Source organism: Miniopterus schreibersii (assembly GCF_964146895.1).
Source record: "Miniopterus schreibersii genome assembly, chromosome: 12".
Lineage (NCBI taxonomy): Eukaryota > Metazoa > Chordata > Mammalia > Chiroptera > Miniopteridae > Miniopterus > Miniopterus schreibersii.
Genome location: NC_138112.1, coordinates 63,234,247 through 63,248,061, shown reverse-complemented (window position 1 = coordinate 63,248,061; position 13,815 = coordinate 63,234,247). Strand labels below are relative to the sequence as shown.

The window sequence follows — 13,815 nt, the reverse complement described above, 5'->3', positions numbered from 1 at the left end:
CCTCGTCACATATGCCAAGGGTAAGATCTAGGAATCTGTATTTCCTAAAGCTCCAAGAGTCACTGTGACGTTCTGTTTGGGAACCTGGTATACAGAGAAAGGGGTGTGGGTTTTAGAATCAGACTAGAGTTCAAACTCTTGTCTCTGCCTCGTACTTGCTGTAACCCTGGGCGAACTACTTACATTGTTGAGCCTGCGTTTTTCTCATCAATAAAAATGGAGAGTTAACACGTATCCTGCTTATTTTAGAGAATTCTGTAAAGGTACTTGGTTTTCTTGCTGCTTGTTCTTCCTCCTGAATGTCCCATAAGTTCATCCCTACATCCTACATTCACAAACCTGTGCCCTTCAGAAGTGGCACAGCCCCAGGACAGAATAGCCCAACGCTTGGTACCCTGTGGGCAGGGACAGGAAGCCTCTGGTGGAGCCCCTCCCTCCCCCTCTGAAGCCTGTGAACACTGGAGGCTACATCCTGCAGAGCTGGGTGTAAAGTGCTCCATCTTGCAGGGCTGTGGGTGACTAAACACAGGTATTGGAAGCTTTGCCCCCTTCTCAGTTTTATATGACATTGAAGCCCGCATGGCTTCCTAAGAGCCCACGGAGCTCCATCTGCCAGTGTGAGGCTCCAGATCTGAGTGTGCTTGATAACAGATGCAAAGAGCAGGGCCCTGGCTAGGGTAAGGTAGGCAGAGGGCATAGGTCAGCACTACAGGGACGCCAACCAGCACAACAGGAGAAAACTGCCCATGTTATAGGTGGTAAAGTCTACCCTGGGAAGGGACAGGGTAAAGCTCAGGGGTGCCAAACGCCACGAAGCCTGGGCAACTGAAGAAAAGTGAGAGAGGCCTTGGGCAGATTCCAAGTGATCAGAGTCCAGTATGAGTAGGCTCTGGGGTCCTTAGCTGATTGGCTGCAAGCTCCTCAGCGACTGGAGGGCAGGGGGCAGAAGGAGAAAGTCCAGGGAGCCAGGTGGGGTACTCATGGGGTTCCACCTTCCCGCACCTTACACCAGGGCTGCACTGGCGGGAGGCAGCTCCCAGCCAAATCCTGCACACATGCCATGAACTGCCTGCACTCAGTCTTTCCACACCTTCCCCCCAGTTCCTCACCAGGGTCTTGGTTAAAGCCCTGTTACAGGCACAAGATGGTGACATTTGGTGTGCTGGGGAGGGGGCAAGAGGAGCTTGAACAGAGAGCAGATCCCATCCCTTTCCCAGTAAGGGGACTGAAAGGCAGGGGGAGAGGCACCTACTGCCGAGCAGAGAGAGAGGTCGGGGTCTCCCTGCTCATTAAGTAGAGCAGGTGGCCAGGCACCCCCAACGCCAAGGAGAGGCTTAAAATGTTAAGCGATTAAATCCCTGACCAGTGTCCCCGGACAGGCATGTGTCCTGACAGTATCGGCGAGGCCATGTTCTGCAGATGTCCTGTGGTGGCGGTGGGCAACCGGGCCCCCCCGAGGTCCAGGGGGCGGCCAGATGCCCCACCTCGCCCGGGCCAGGAGGCTCAGGGGGGCCCTGTTCTGTTGGTGCCAAGAAGGGGTGAGCGGCCAGTCCTGGGCCCTACCTGCTGGTGCCAGGGGGCTGAGGTGATTCGGTCTCCCTCTGGAGAGTTGGAAGCTGACCCTGCCTTGGTACCACGGAGGAGGAGCGCCAAGTTGCCGGTGCCAGGGAATGACCCCCACTCGGTGCCGGTGCCAGGACGCTGGGGGGTACTCCCCACGCGGAGCCAGCGCCGAGACAGCCCGCACCGCCGGCGCCCCGGGGAGACCTCCCGTCGGTGTCGGCACCGAGTGGCCGAGGAATGCCGCCCGGGGTCAGGCGCCGCGTCGCCCGATGCCGCCGTGCCCGCCCCGCCGCCGTCCGGCTCACCTGTGCCCGAAGAGCCGCAGCCCCGGGAAGCGCCGCTTGCTGAGGCGCCGCGGCGTCTTGTCCGGCTCGGGACCCGCGTCGCGCTCGGAGCCGCTGGACGAGGCGGAGGCCGACTCGGAGTCGCTGCTCCGGGCCTCGGGGCTGCAGTCCCGCGGCTCCATCCGGCCCTAGCCCCGGCCGGCGGCGGACCCGCGGGAGACGTCCATGCCGGGCCGGCGGCCGGGGCTCAACACACCGGCTCGGCGCCGCCCGCCCCGGCCATGGCGCGCGCTCGCTCTGCCCGCCCCGCGCCGCGCGCCCCCGCGCCCCACGCCCAGGTGCCCGGGAAGCGGCCGCCGCCGCTCCAGGAAGTGCCACCAGCCGCGGCCGCAGGACCCCGCATAGCTGGCCGGGCTGCTGCCTGCCCGCCGCCGAACACGCCCCCTCGGTTGCGCTGCGGTGCCCGCCCGCGGCGCCCTCTACTGGCCGCCGGCCGCTCAGCAGCCCGCCTCGGCCTCCCAGAGGGGCGGGGCCCAGAGGGGCGGGGCACTCTAGACCCGCCTCCTAACCCTCGGCCGGGCCGCCTGGATGCGGGCGAGCCTCCCGCCTGACAGCCGCTCGGCGCCCGCCCGGACACGCAGCCTTTCCCTCCTCTTAGCCCCCCACCGACCGACCTACCTAATCACTAGTGAAACGGCGAGGGCGGCTGTCACCACCTCCCCTCCCACAGCCACTCGGAATAGACACACATCCACTAGAACAAAAAGTCACACAGAACAAACACGCCTCTCACACAACTGCGTTCGCTCATTACTCAAACCAACCCATCCCGGCCTCTTACACTCAGAAATGGATACCGGGAACGTATACTCACACCTAAGTGACCCTCGCACACGCTAACAAGAACGTACACGTTTCTCATGCAAATTCCTCTTTCCACAGTATTCACAGTTGCTTCCAACCCTTTTACACACTCCTAACAAATGGCATGTTCCCGACACAATATCCAACAAAACCTGTAAATCTCTTATTATACTACAGGAATCACCTGCACACCTCTTACACACTCATAAATACATACACACCAGGACCGCGCTCGTTCACCAACACACACATCCACATAGAACACGCACACCTTTCTCTTATGCACAAACACGCCCAGGACAAGCGTTACACGTTGCCACATCCCTCTTACACACACATCACCCACCAGAAATAGACCTCTCAGACACACACAAACACACCCAATGGCAGCAGAGGTCCCTTCTAAAGATGAGGAAAGCAACTGGAGCAAGAGGCACTGCCTGTGGTGGCACAGCCAGCGCACATGCTTGGGAATCAGCAGCTGGGGCAGCTCTGATAACCTCTGCAGGGCTGACAAAGGGAGGCCAGGAAGCTGGAGAGCAAGTTCTTCTTCCTCCCAAACCCTGCCACCCTGATGCCCATATCAGCTGCCCGTTGTTCGTGCTCCTCTCTGCAAAGCCACATCCTGTGTCACCTTCACTTTCACCCTCTCCCCTGGGGTTCTGACAGCCCATTTTTCCAGACTTAGGCAGCCACATATAGCCAATGCTGGGGTCTGTGGGAAATCCTGTGGTTTTGAGAAAGAGCCAGCACCGAGCAGCTCAGAACCTTCTTCCAGCTTCCTTAAAGTTTTCTGTGGGCCTGTAAGTCTGAGCAGGGAGATGGGGCACTAGCCCTCCAGCCAGCAGCAGGTGCCAGGATGGCCAGGAGGGCAGTGAAATCCCCAAGTGGACCTGCTGCTCCGGGGTGCATGGGCCCTTTGGAAACTTTCCCAATGGTTCTGACACCTAGCTCTGAGGGATGAGACCAGAGGCAGCTGAAGACCCCACTGAGTTTGCACAAGGCCTTACAGCACCCAGTGCCCCATTCCTGTGGGGGCTCCTCTTCCCAGATCCCCTTTTGTTAGTGCCCTCAACTCTGAGCCTCCTGAGAACTCAGTCCTCCACCACACTGCTCCCAGCAATTCAAACATCAGAGTTCCCCTCACCCTGCCAAGAACCCCTTTGCTTTTTCCTGAGCCTCTGCAGAGCTGCTGGACAGCAGGGGTGGGTAACCTTACTTCTGCCACAATCCCCCATCCCAGATAAAAGACTCAGAGAGGGCTGGAAGCGTCCATTCCCGGGCCACCCTGAGTACCTACTGTGTCTGGGGGGCCTCGGCTGGGATCTGTGGCACGTCCCAGGAGCGGTAGCGCCACATCTGCCTCAGTGCCCCCAGGCGCTCCCCTTCTTCCGTCCCCAGCGCCTCCGCGGGGCCCGGAGCTGTGGCCTCATCGCAGCCTCCCTCTGTACTGTGGCCGGCCCCCAGTACGCTCATCCTGCCGGCGACTCTCTTCCTCTTTTGGCACTTCCTGACTGGGGGCCCTGCGAGAGACCAGCTGACTGCCCCAGCAAAGGACCAGAGTCCTCTTAGGCGCCTTCCGCTGGCTGGGGCAGGAGGCCGGCTGGGAAGAGCAGCTGAACGGGAGAGCAAGAGGCAGGTGAGGACAAGCCCAGCCCAGCAGCCAGGAGACAGCCCCGAGTCCGAGGCTGCTAGGCAGCCACCAGGCCTGCCCAGGCTGGAATCCGAACCCCAGCCTCAGCCTGGCCTTCCTCTCCACTCAGCCTCTCTGATCTTCACCTCTTGGTCCTGCTGAGGTCTCCCACTTCCTCACAACTACAGGGTATGTTGGAGGGGGGGTGCTCAGCCCACACACAGCTGTCTCTCCCTAACACCTCTGCCAGCATCACACCATCTAACATGGGATAGTGGTGGGATAGTGGCAGAGTCTAAAGAGGAACCAGAATGGAGCTAGATGTGGGCTCATGTGCTGTTTCTATCACTTACCAGCTGTGCCACCTAGATCAGGTCAGAGAGGTTTACCTCTCTACGTTACCTTAAACCTTTCTGGAATAAGGTAGGAAATAAACAGATAAACCAATGAATACATGTGTCAGGGAGCTTTTCTGAGCCTCAGTTTTCCCATCTGTAAAATGAAAGAAGGGCAAAAGCAGTAATTGAGCTCATGGAATTTTATGAGGATTAAATAATAGGTGAAAGGGTTTATAAATTAATCCATCCCTTCTATGCATCAGGCACTGTGTCAGACTACATAGCAGTGAGCAAAGAAGCAGGGCTCTAACTCATAGAGCTTAGATCCTAGTGGGGAAACATCTAGGAAACAAATGATCAGTATATAAAATAATGTCAGGTAATGGGATGTGTTTAGGGAAAAATGAAGCCAAAACAAAAGGGGAAGAGAATGACCATGGGGGGAGGTGTTGCCATTTAGGTAGGGGGATTGGGAAAGCCTATCTGAGGCTCTTGAATAATTCAAGAGCAAATGACCTCACCCAGCTGGGCATGACTCAGTGGTTGAACATTGGCCTAGGATCCAGGAGATCCCAGTTTGATTCCCCGGCCAGGGCACATGCCCAGGTTTTGGGCTTGATCCCCAGTGGAGGGGTGTGCAGGAGGCAGCCCATCAATGACTCTCATCATTGATGTTTCTCTTTCTCCCTCTCCTTCCCTCTCTCTGAAATCAATAAAAACATTTTTTAAAAAAAGATCAAATGATATGACTATCCAGGAAGATAGCATTCTAGGTGGAGGGAACAGTAAGAGCAAAGGCCCTGAGGAAGGAACGTACTTAATGTGTTGGAAGAACTATAAAGAGGCCTCACTGTGTTGGACTTTGAGGCCATCATGAAGATTCACTAAATACATAGTAAGGCATACACTTACTCTTTATTGTTAGGGTTGTTTCTGAGAAGGAAACTGTACCTTCCTCCAGCACTCTTTAATCACACTGCTCTAGAATTAGTTTTTTTTTAGCTCTATATGTGATTGTTACCCCAGGAAAGCTGTAAATTTCTCGAGGACAGAAACGGTGTCAGTTCAGTTAAGTTCAATAAACATTTGCGCTCCAGAACCTGCAGACACAGGAATGCACCCGATGCCACCCCAGCCCTTAGAAACCTCCATCTGTTACTGTGATCACCTTTGTGTCCCTCGTGACTGGAACACAATAAATATTTGTTTAACAAATCAGTCTATGCCATGAATACTTAGCACTCAGTAATGCTAAATCAATAGCTAATATTTCTTGGACACTTCTGTGCTAGAAACTTTTGGGCCCTTGTAATGACCCTATAAGATAGATCCTGTTATTTTCCTTTTACAGACGGGGAAACTGAGGTACAGAACTGCTAAGCTCATTTGTCCAAGGTCACCCAAGTGGTAACTGGTAGAAGTAAGAATCTGTCCCCTTAAATAAGACATCTGATTGCCCCTCTAGGGTTGGGGACATGGCCAGGTGATGTCCCTGGGATTGGCACCCCCTTTTCCAGCAGCTCTCTCTTCCAGCCCATCATCTCTGTATGCTGTGGCCCATCAGAGACTCTGCCAGCCAGGAGAAGGACTATTCTAGAAGAAGACTATTGCAGGGCCCTGTGCTCCTCTTCTAGGGATTCTGCAAGTAGCTTGAGCAGTTAAACAGAGGAAATGAGGCTGGGCTTGTTTTCCATCTCAGGCTTCTGGCAGCTCTGGAGCAAGCAGCAGAGAGCAGGAAATGTGGATCCGGAGGGGAAGCAGGCAGGCTGGAGGAGCTGAGAGGCACAGCAGTCCTGACTGCGGGACCAGGGTGCCCTTGGGCTTGTACTTCTCGAAGCTGTCAATACTCTCCGGGTAGGGTGGGGAGGACAAGGCTGGAAGGGACAGGTGCACAGGGCTGGGGAGGATGCCCTTGGCAGTTCCTAGGACAGCGCGTGCCAGCATTGGGGAGCTGGGGACCCCTCAGAATCCACCTAGATACACACAGGAAAAGAAATCTGGGTAAGAAAATTATTCTGGGCTTTGTCGAGGCCCCAGAGGGTGAAGTGTTCTACTTTCTGTGGCCTGGATGATTAAGTGGGAGCTGGGGAAAAGAAATGTACCAGGGCACCAAACATGCAACTCACAATCTGGGCAGCCTCTGCTCTCAAAACCAGCCAAGCCAGCCTCCTTGGCCTGACCTTCAAGGCTCCTTATGTTCTGGTTCCTTTCCTTTTTTTGCCTCTTTGTCCAGGCTTCCCCTGTGGAGATTTTCTCTCAGCTCACACCATGTTGGTGCCTGCCTCACAGTAGGTGCTCAGTAAACATTTCTTCCCTGTTTTTTCACACTTCCTTTGACATGCAGCCCTCACCCCGGCTATTCCATTCTGCCTATGCTGCTCTCCTTGCCCTCTCTGCCCATAATGGTTGGCCAATCAAAACCCCCATCCTTCAAAACCCCAACCCAAGAAGCAAAAGTGGAAGGTGAAAAGAGGCCCAGACCAGAAGCCATTGGTTCAAACTCCAGCCCTTCCTTGCTCTGTGACTCCGGGCAAGTTACTTAACATCTCTGGGTTGGACGATGAACCAGTTGATTTTTAAGATCTCATTTAGCTATGACAGTTTTATTCGAATCACCTTCCTTGATCTGCAGGTTTTCACTCATTTGTTTGTTTGACAGTATTTTATAAGTACCTACTAAGAGTCAAATGCTGCTCCAGAGCCAGCACTCCCACTCCACTGATTTATCTCTGACACTCACGTTTGTTCCCAACAATATTCCTGTATCGTGTGCATTAGTCTTGTCTCCTTACAGGATTCTTGAAGCTTATGCTGCTCCTAGCTCTGTGCAGGGGGCAAATATGTGCTCAGTGGCTTCCTATGGAAGTTGAAATGGGCTGAATATAGGGGTCCAACAAGCTGAGCAGAGGGAGGGGAACTGGCTTCTTGTTTGCATGAGTGGCTGTAGTGAGACATGGGGGAGTTTTTGAGTCTAAGTCCGTCCCCAGCAGCTAAGCCTGTGATCCAGGTACCTGCTGAAACTTGGAAGCAATCCTGAGCCTAAGGGCACCTACTGACAGCCAGCCCTGCCCAGGTGCTGGGCCTCTGTGCCCCTACAGAAGACACAGAGGTACCTGAATTGGACTGCAGGTGCTGCTAGCCAGTGACAGATGGAAATTTGATTAGGCTCCTTCTGCACAGCCTCATAAAATCATAAGCAGAAAGAAACATGGAAAAGGGGCTTGGGACCCTTTCCCACTGGGGCAAGAGAGCTGTGGGAGCTTAGCAGTCAGAGATGGGCCCTCAAATAACCACGATCTCTCTTGGAAATTGTCCTTTGGCACCTCCCAGGTCCCCAGGCTGGAGGTGAGAGGAGTCTGGGGGGCTCTTCCCTCTCTCTGTGTCAGCTGGATCTGCCCTAAATAACTTCCTCTGACCTCATCCTGGTCTGTAGCACCAAGCTCCCCCTGCTAAGGACAGGATCAACAGGCCTCCTGCCCACCCCAGCTGTTGGCTCCTAAACCCTGACGCATACAGAACCACCTTTCAGGGGCCATGCCCCAATCCTATTACCCCTCCCAGGAGTATGTGCACTTAGTACAGAGGCAAAAGGAAAGATCCTTAAGGATGAAAATACATACCATTGAAAGCCTGCCAGTAAAAAGGGCTTTGGAATGAAACCCATCTGAGTCTGGATCCTGGCTCACCAGTTACTGGCTGTGTGACCTTAGCAAATTGCTTAACCTCTCTGAGGCTCAGTTTCTCATCTGTAAGATGCTGCCCAGGGGCCCTCAAATCCCCACCTATCTATGCACCCTGTTTAGTCTTCCTTCCCCAAACATCTGTAGGCCAAGAGCATCTGTAGGTCAAGCACAGTGGAGCCCAGCAGAAGCCACGTTTAGTCCCAGTGCCTTCCCACCCCTCTTTGTGTGTCTTTGAAGAGAGGTCTTCCTCAGCCTGTGCTCAACCCTTGTCCTGGGGAACTGGACCCTTGAGGGGCTTCTCTGAATGCTCTGCTCTGAAATTGAACCAACTGAGGCAAAAATAAAACTCCAACCCAGGCTCCCTGTTGCCTGGCCTAAGGGCTGCGTTTTCGGCAGCACATCAGAGAACCTCTTCAAGCGCCTTTGCCTGAACTGTTCGAATGCCTTTGGTCCTCCCAGCCGCCCTCGAAATGCCCAAGTGGCTTGTGCCTGCCCTTGTGCAGGTGGTGGGGAGCATGAGCTGCTGGGGGGGGGGCAAGCATCCTGTGTCAAAATAAGATAAGATAAGACCCTCTCTCTGGGATCCCAACCCTGCACTGCTGCCTTCAGGACGAGCCTGGCCCCGCTTCCGGCCACTGCCCTCCTTGGCCTTTGACTCACTGGTCAGCAAGAACCTCAGGTCCCTGTGGGGAAGGAGTTCCGGCCTGGGCCTGGGCCCTGCCCTTCCCAAAGGAAGGAAAATGGACAGACCCCCAGCTTCCCGCTTCCTCTGGCTGCCAGCCCCCTCCGCCCCTCCACCTCAGCTCTCTGCCCCCGGGTTTTGCATTTTTAATCCAGGACAGAATGTGATCTCTTGCAGCTCCTTGCTTTATCCTGTTGCTATTTAAATTACAAATCGGCCCCATCTCCCTGTCACTCTTGGGTTATTTTTAGCTTCTGGTAAATAGCAGCAGGGAGAGCTGGATCAGGTGCCCCTCCCCGGAGGAGCTGTGTGCCCGCCGCCGCACGCCTACAGCAGGGGGCACTCTCCCCTGCCAGTTTTACTCTCAGTTGCTTCCCCCCCAGCTCCTCCGTGGGTGTGTGTGGGGGCGGGGGGGGGGCTGCAGGCTGGGGCAGGCACACAGGCTCAGTCCCTGCTCTTAGTCTATGTTAAACTCGGCCACCCCGAGGTCTCACTACCATCCATCGCTCAGGGTCAATCTCCTTCAGGGGCCTTCCTGGACAGCCCCCAGACCCACAAGGAGGTCCAGCTATGAGTGTGGGGGACAAAAGACCTTCTAACTTGTGTCTCAGCCCTGCTAAGTCAGGGATTTTACATCACTTAACTTCCTAATCTCCCCAGCCACCCTTTTGTGCAGGTATTAGTGTCCCCATTTTCCATATGAGGAAACAGGGTCAGAGGTAAACATGGTTTACCCAGCTAAGAAGGGGCAGGGCCAGAATTTGAACCCAGGTCTCTCTAACCTTGAAGCCTGCAAACGTGTGTATTGTACTTCCTCTCTTAGTAACATGCACGTGCCCTTTGCCCAATGTCCAGATTGATTCCCAATCAGCTGTCTTTTCCAAGATTTACTCTGTCCCATCTACTAGATCAGGGGTTGACAAACTATGCCCCATGGACCATATCCAGCCTGCTGAGTGTTTTTGTAGGGCCATGAGCTAATTTTTACAATTTTAAATGGTTGAAAAAAGCAAAAGAATAATATTTGTGACAGTGGCAGTGATAGGAAATTTAAAGTTCAGTGTCTATAAATAAAATTTTGTTGGAACCCAGCCATGCTCCTTCGTTTAAGTATTGCCTGTGGCTGCTTTTGCGCTACAATGGCAGAGCAGAGTGACAGAGAGCATGTCACCTGCAAAGCCTAAAATATTTTACTGTCTGGCCCTGTACCAAACCATACTTCTGTCAAGGGAAGGGACCATGTCCCATACTTCCCTGTCATACAGTGCCCAGCCCAAGGCCAGAACTCCAGACAGAGGTGCTGGTCCACCTCCAAGGCCCTGCTGGGGTCACAGTAGCATCCAGCACAGGAAGCCCTCTGCCAGCCACACCCCAATGGTTCAGCTCCCATTTTACCCTTTCTCTCTCCTCCAGCATCTTTACAGGTGAAAGTAGTGGTTTCCAAACCTGCTTGATTATCAAAATTACCTGGGAGAGGTTTTTAAAGTTGAGGTGCCCAGGCCCAACCCTAGACTACCTATATCATGACCTCCAGGGATGGGGCTTTAGAAATTATTTGAAAAGAAATCCCCTAGGTAATCTGGTTTGGGAACTACAGGGCTTAGCTCCAGAGGTCCAAGCTCTGTATCTTCTGACTGGTCCTTTCAGACCAAATCCAGTGTCCCTTGCACCCCTCTGGCTTTTTCCAGGCTGAACACCATTCCCCAATGGTCTCTTGAGCCCAACCCTGATACTTTAGAACTTCCTCGAATGTAGGGAGATACCTTTCCTCCCACCAGATGCAGATGTAAGATCCCACCCCCATTCCTTCCCCCCACCCCGCAAGAGTTACTACTGGCACAAACCTGCCATCTCCCATCCACACAAAGCAGCTGCCAGAGCCGAGAGTGAAGAGAACCTGTTTTCTAGAAACCCCCACATCCCTAAAAGCTTCTACTGTCCTGCTCAAAGCCCCCATCCTCACCTATGTCTTCATCTACGTCAGAGGCAGCCAGGGCTCAGTTCTGCTTCCACTTCCACCCCTCGCCCTTAGATTCTTTTGCCCCCGCATTTCTGTCCAAGAGCCTTTTCTCTCTGTGAAGGGCTTTCAACTGCTTTTCTTAGCAACTCACAGCGGGGTGGGAGGTTCAGCTGTGAGCCAAAGTGCGTGGAACTGCGGCAAGCGGAGGACGTGAAGAGGGCTACTGTGGGCCTGAGCTCTTGTCAGCCCTGGGCGCCCTGGGTGAGGAAGGGCTTTCATCGGTCATCAGGCCATTCAGAGCTGCATTCTCATGGGAGGGCTTAGCCAGAAAGCACAGATTGTTCCCTGGGCCTGGAAAGGTATTTGAGGGCCCAGAGTTGCTGCCTCCTTTACAGGGCATCTTCTGCCCTCTCCCCAGGGGTCCCTCCTTGCCTTGCTGCCTTGTCTGGCTCTGGTCCTAAGACTGGCCTCCCCACTTAACCTTGGTATGAGGAGGTGCCCTGCCTGATCTGTCCCAGGGTGACGGCTGGAGTCTGTCCTTATGCTATCTTCTGCAGACCTTAACAGGTGACTCAGAGGTCTCTGGATCCCTTTACAGCCACAGAGGAGCCACAGCTAGGTTCCCCTGCATTCTTAGTGACTAGAGGCTCAGATTTGGGTTGTGGAAGGGCCTCTTCAGGAACTGCCCTGGGAGAATCCCAGCCCTTGCAGCTGCTTCCTGTGTGTGTGTGTGTGTGTGGCCTCTTCCATCTCGGCTCTTTAATTTTTCTTTGCTCCCTACCCTGTAAGCCTTCACCCCACTCTGGCCTCCTTTCCAGCTTTAGATGCTGTTTGTCCCTGACCCACAGCCAAGGAAAACCCTAGAGTCCTCCCCTTATGTTACAGGTGAAGAACTGAGGTCCAGAGAGATGCTGTCTAGCTCAAGGACACGCAGTAAGTCATTGGCAGAAGTGAGAATTCAAGCCAGTTCTCCTGATTCCCAGACTAATATTTCTTCCAGGATTCTACATTCTACGCTCCCCTCCCTGTCAGTCGCCTCTGTACTCTTTCCTCCCCCAGGGGACTTTCAGGAGCTCTTCTATCTGCAGCCAGAAGGCATGAGACAGATAATGCCCTCCTCTCAGCATGGTGTTCTGGGAGAACTTGGTAATGGAGCTCAATGTACCTCTGATTCCTTATGTACCCCCCAAAGTGAAGGTAGGACCCATGGGAACCTAACCTATTTCCCATTTATTCTGAGCATCTCACTTCATGGTGGCAAAGTCCCCTCCCCTTCTCAAGTGATGTAAGCCTGATGGCTTCAGAGCCATTTAGAATATTGGGGCCCTTTGAGCTCTCAGGGCTGGGCTGGTTTTATGAAACATCTTCCCAGAAGCCCCAGGGAGAAGCAGGGCAGCCTCAGACATACCCCAAGTCCTTATGGTTGTAAACAGACAGAGAAGTTGTCCTCTCTAACCAGGCTAATGGCTTCAAGGACTGCAAATGCCTCAATGTCCCTGCTGGATTCTTCAAAGGAGGTCACTCTGGGCCAGGAGCTCTACAGGGGCAGCAAGTCCAAGTTGAGGCTGTGGTCTCAGAGAGGAGGAAGGTAAGGGCTGCCTCCGCCCTGCCTCCACCCCCTCCACAGATGGCCTCTCTATGAAACAAACTGACCTACCCTTGTTTGAGGGGCAGCCCTCCCTCACCCCATCCCAAGTCATAAAAATGGTTTCTGGGGCCCATCCCAGCGGATTCCTCCAGGGAGACCCTGGGCAGATGTGGCAGGACCAGGGAGGCTGGGAATCTTTCACAGGCATAAGATGATTTATTAAAACAATGTCAGGTGGGGGTGCAAGGTTCAGTCCACCACAGAGGATGCCAATGAGGGCCTACTGGGGCAAAGTGGTCCAGGAGGGGATCCTTCGCCATCTCTAGGCAGCAGGGTCTTAGTGGTGGTGGCCGGGAGCATCTCAGTCCCTTCCACAAGGCACTGCCTAGCGCAGGGTCAGCCCACAGGAAAGCTGGGGCGAGGCCTATTGAGTGAATAAAGGCCCCTCTGCCCCCCGCCCCCTGCAGGAAGGGCCAGGGAGTGTCTCCCGGCTCGCCCAGCAGACAGAGGTTTGTCAGGATCATGCCTTGGTTATGTCTCTCCTCATTGTCCAGTACAGTGCCCCCTACGCAGTTGGCATAGCAATTTCATGTCGAATGAATGGGACTTTGAGGGTTCATACAGAGAAGGGGCCCTAGCAGCCCCCCTCGCGCTGCACACCGAGGGCAGAGACCCTGTGGTAGGTATTTCTCAATTCTCAGCATTAGGCAAGCAGCTGGGGCTCAATGAATGTCGACTTCAAAGGGGGGTGCTCCCAGGCGCCCAGCTCCCCTCCACCCCCATTCTCCTTACCTGTAAGACACCTGCTTTTGTAGGTGCATCTGGCGGAACCGCTCCTCCACCGGGGGCCCAGCGGCCGTGCCTCGGGGTCCCTCGGGCCACTGCTGCGAGACCTCGGCCTCCGCCCGCCGGCAGCGTCGCCGCACCACCTCCTCCTCGGCTGCCCGGTCCCCGCGGGGCCCTCCGCCGCCCGGCCCCTCGGCCATCCTCGGCCGCCCTCTTCCCGCGGCTGCGGCGGCCTTCCGGGGTCCCTGCTAAAGTTCGGGGCCCCTTTCTCCTGCTCCCGGGGACGCGAGGCGGGAGGGTGGGAGCGCCGGGTCCCTCTCGACGCCCGGGCTCAGACGACGGGAGCAGCGAGATGCCGAGCGCTGCGCCCGGGAGCCTCCTGCGCGGGGTGGGGGCGTCCTCGGGGGTGTCGGGGCGCTGAGTCCCGCGCGCCG

At 55.0% G+C, this 13,815-nt stretch overlaps 1 protein-coding gene across 1 annotated transcript in view; it reads right to left on the bottom strand.

The window, feature by feature from the left end:
• The window catches only part of DGKZ (diacylglycerol kinase zeta), a 29,255-nt gene extending 27,132 nt beyond the window's left edge, over nt 1-2,123 (bottom strand). Inside the window, 1 exon segment of the mRNA XM_081154768.1 lies at nt 1,869-2,123. Within this exon segment, the coding sequence (XP_081010894.1) occupies nt 1,869-2,029 (161 nt within the window). The 5' untranslated portion in view covers nt 2,030-2,123.
• Between the last annotated feature and the right edge of the window lie 11,692 nt (nt 2,124-13,815).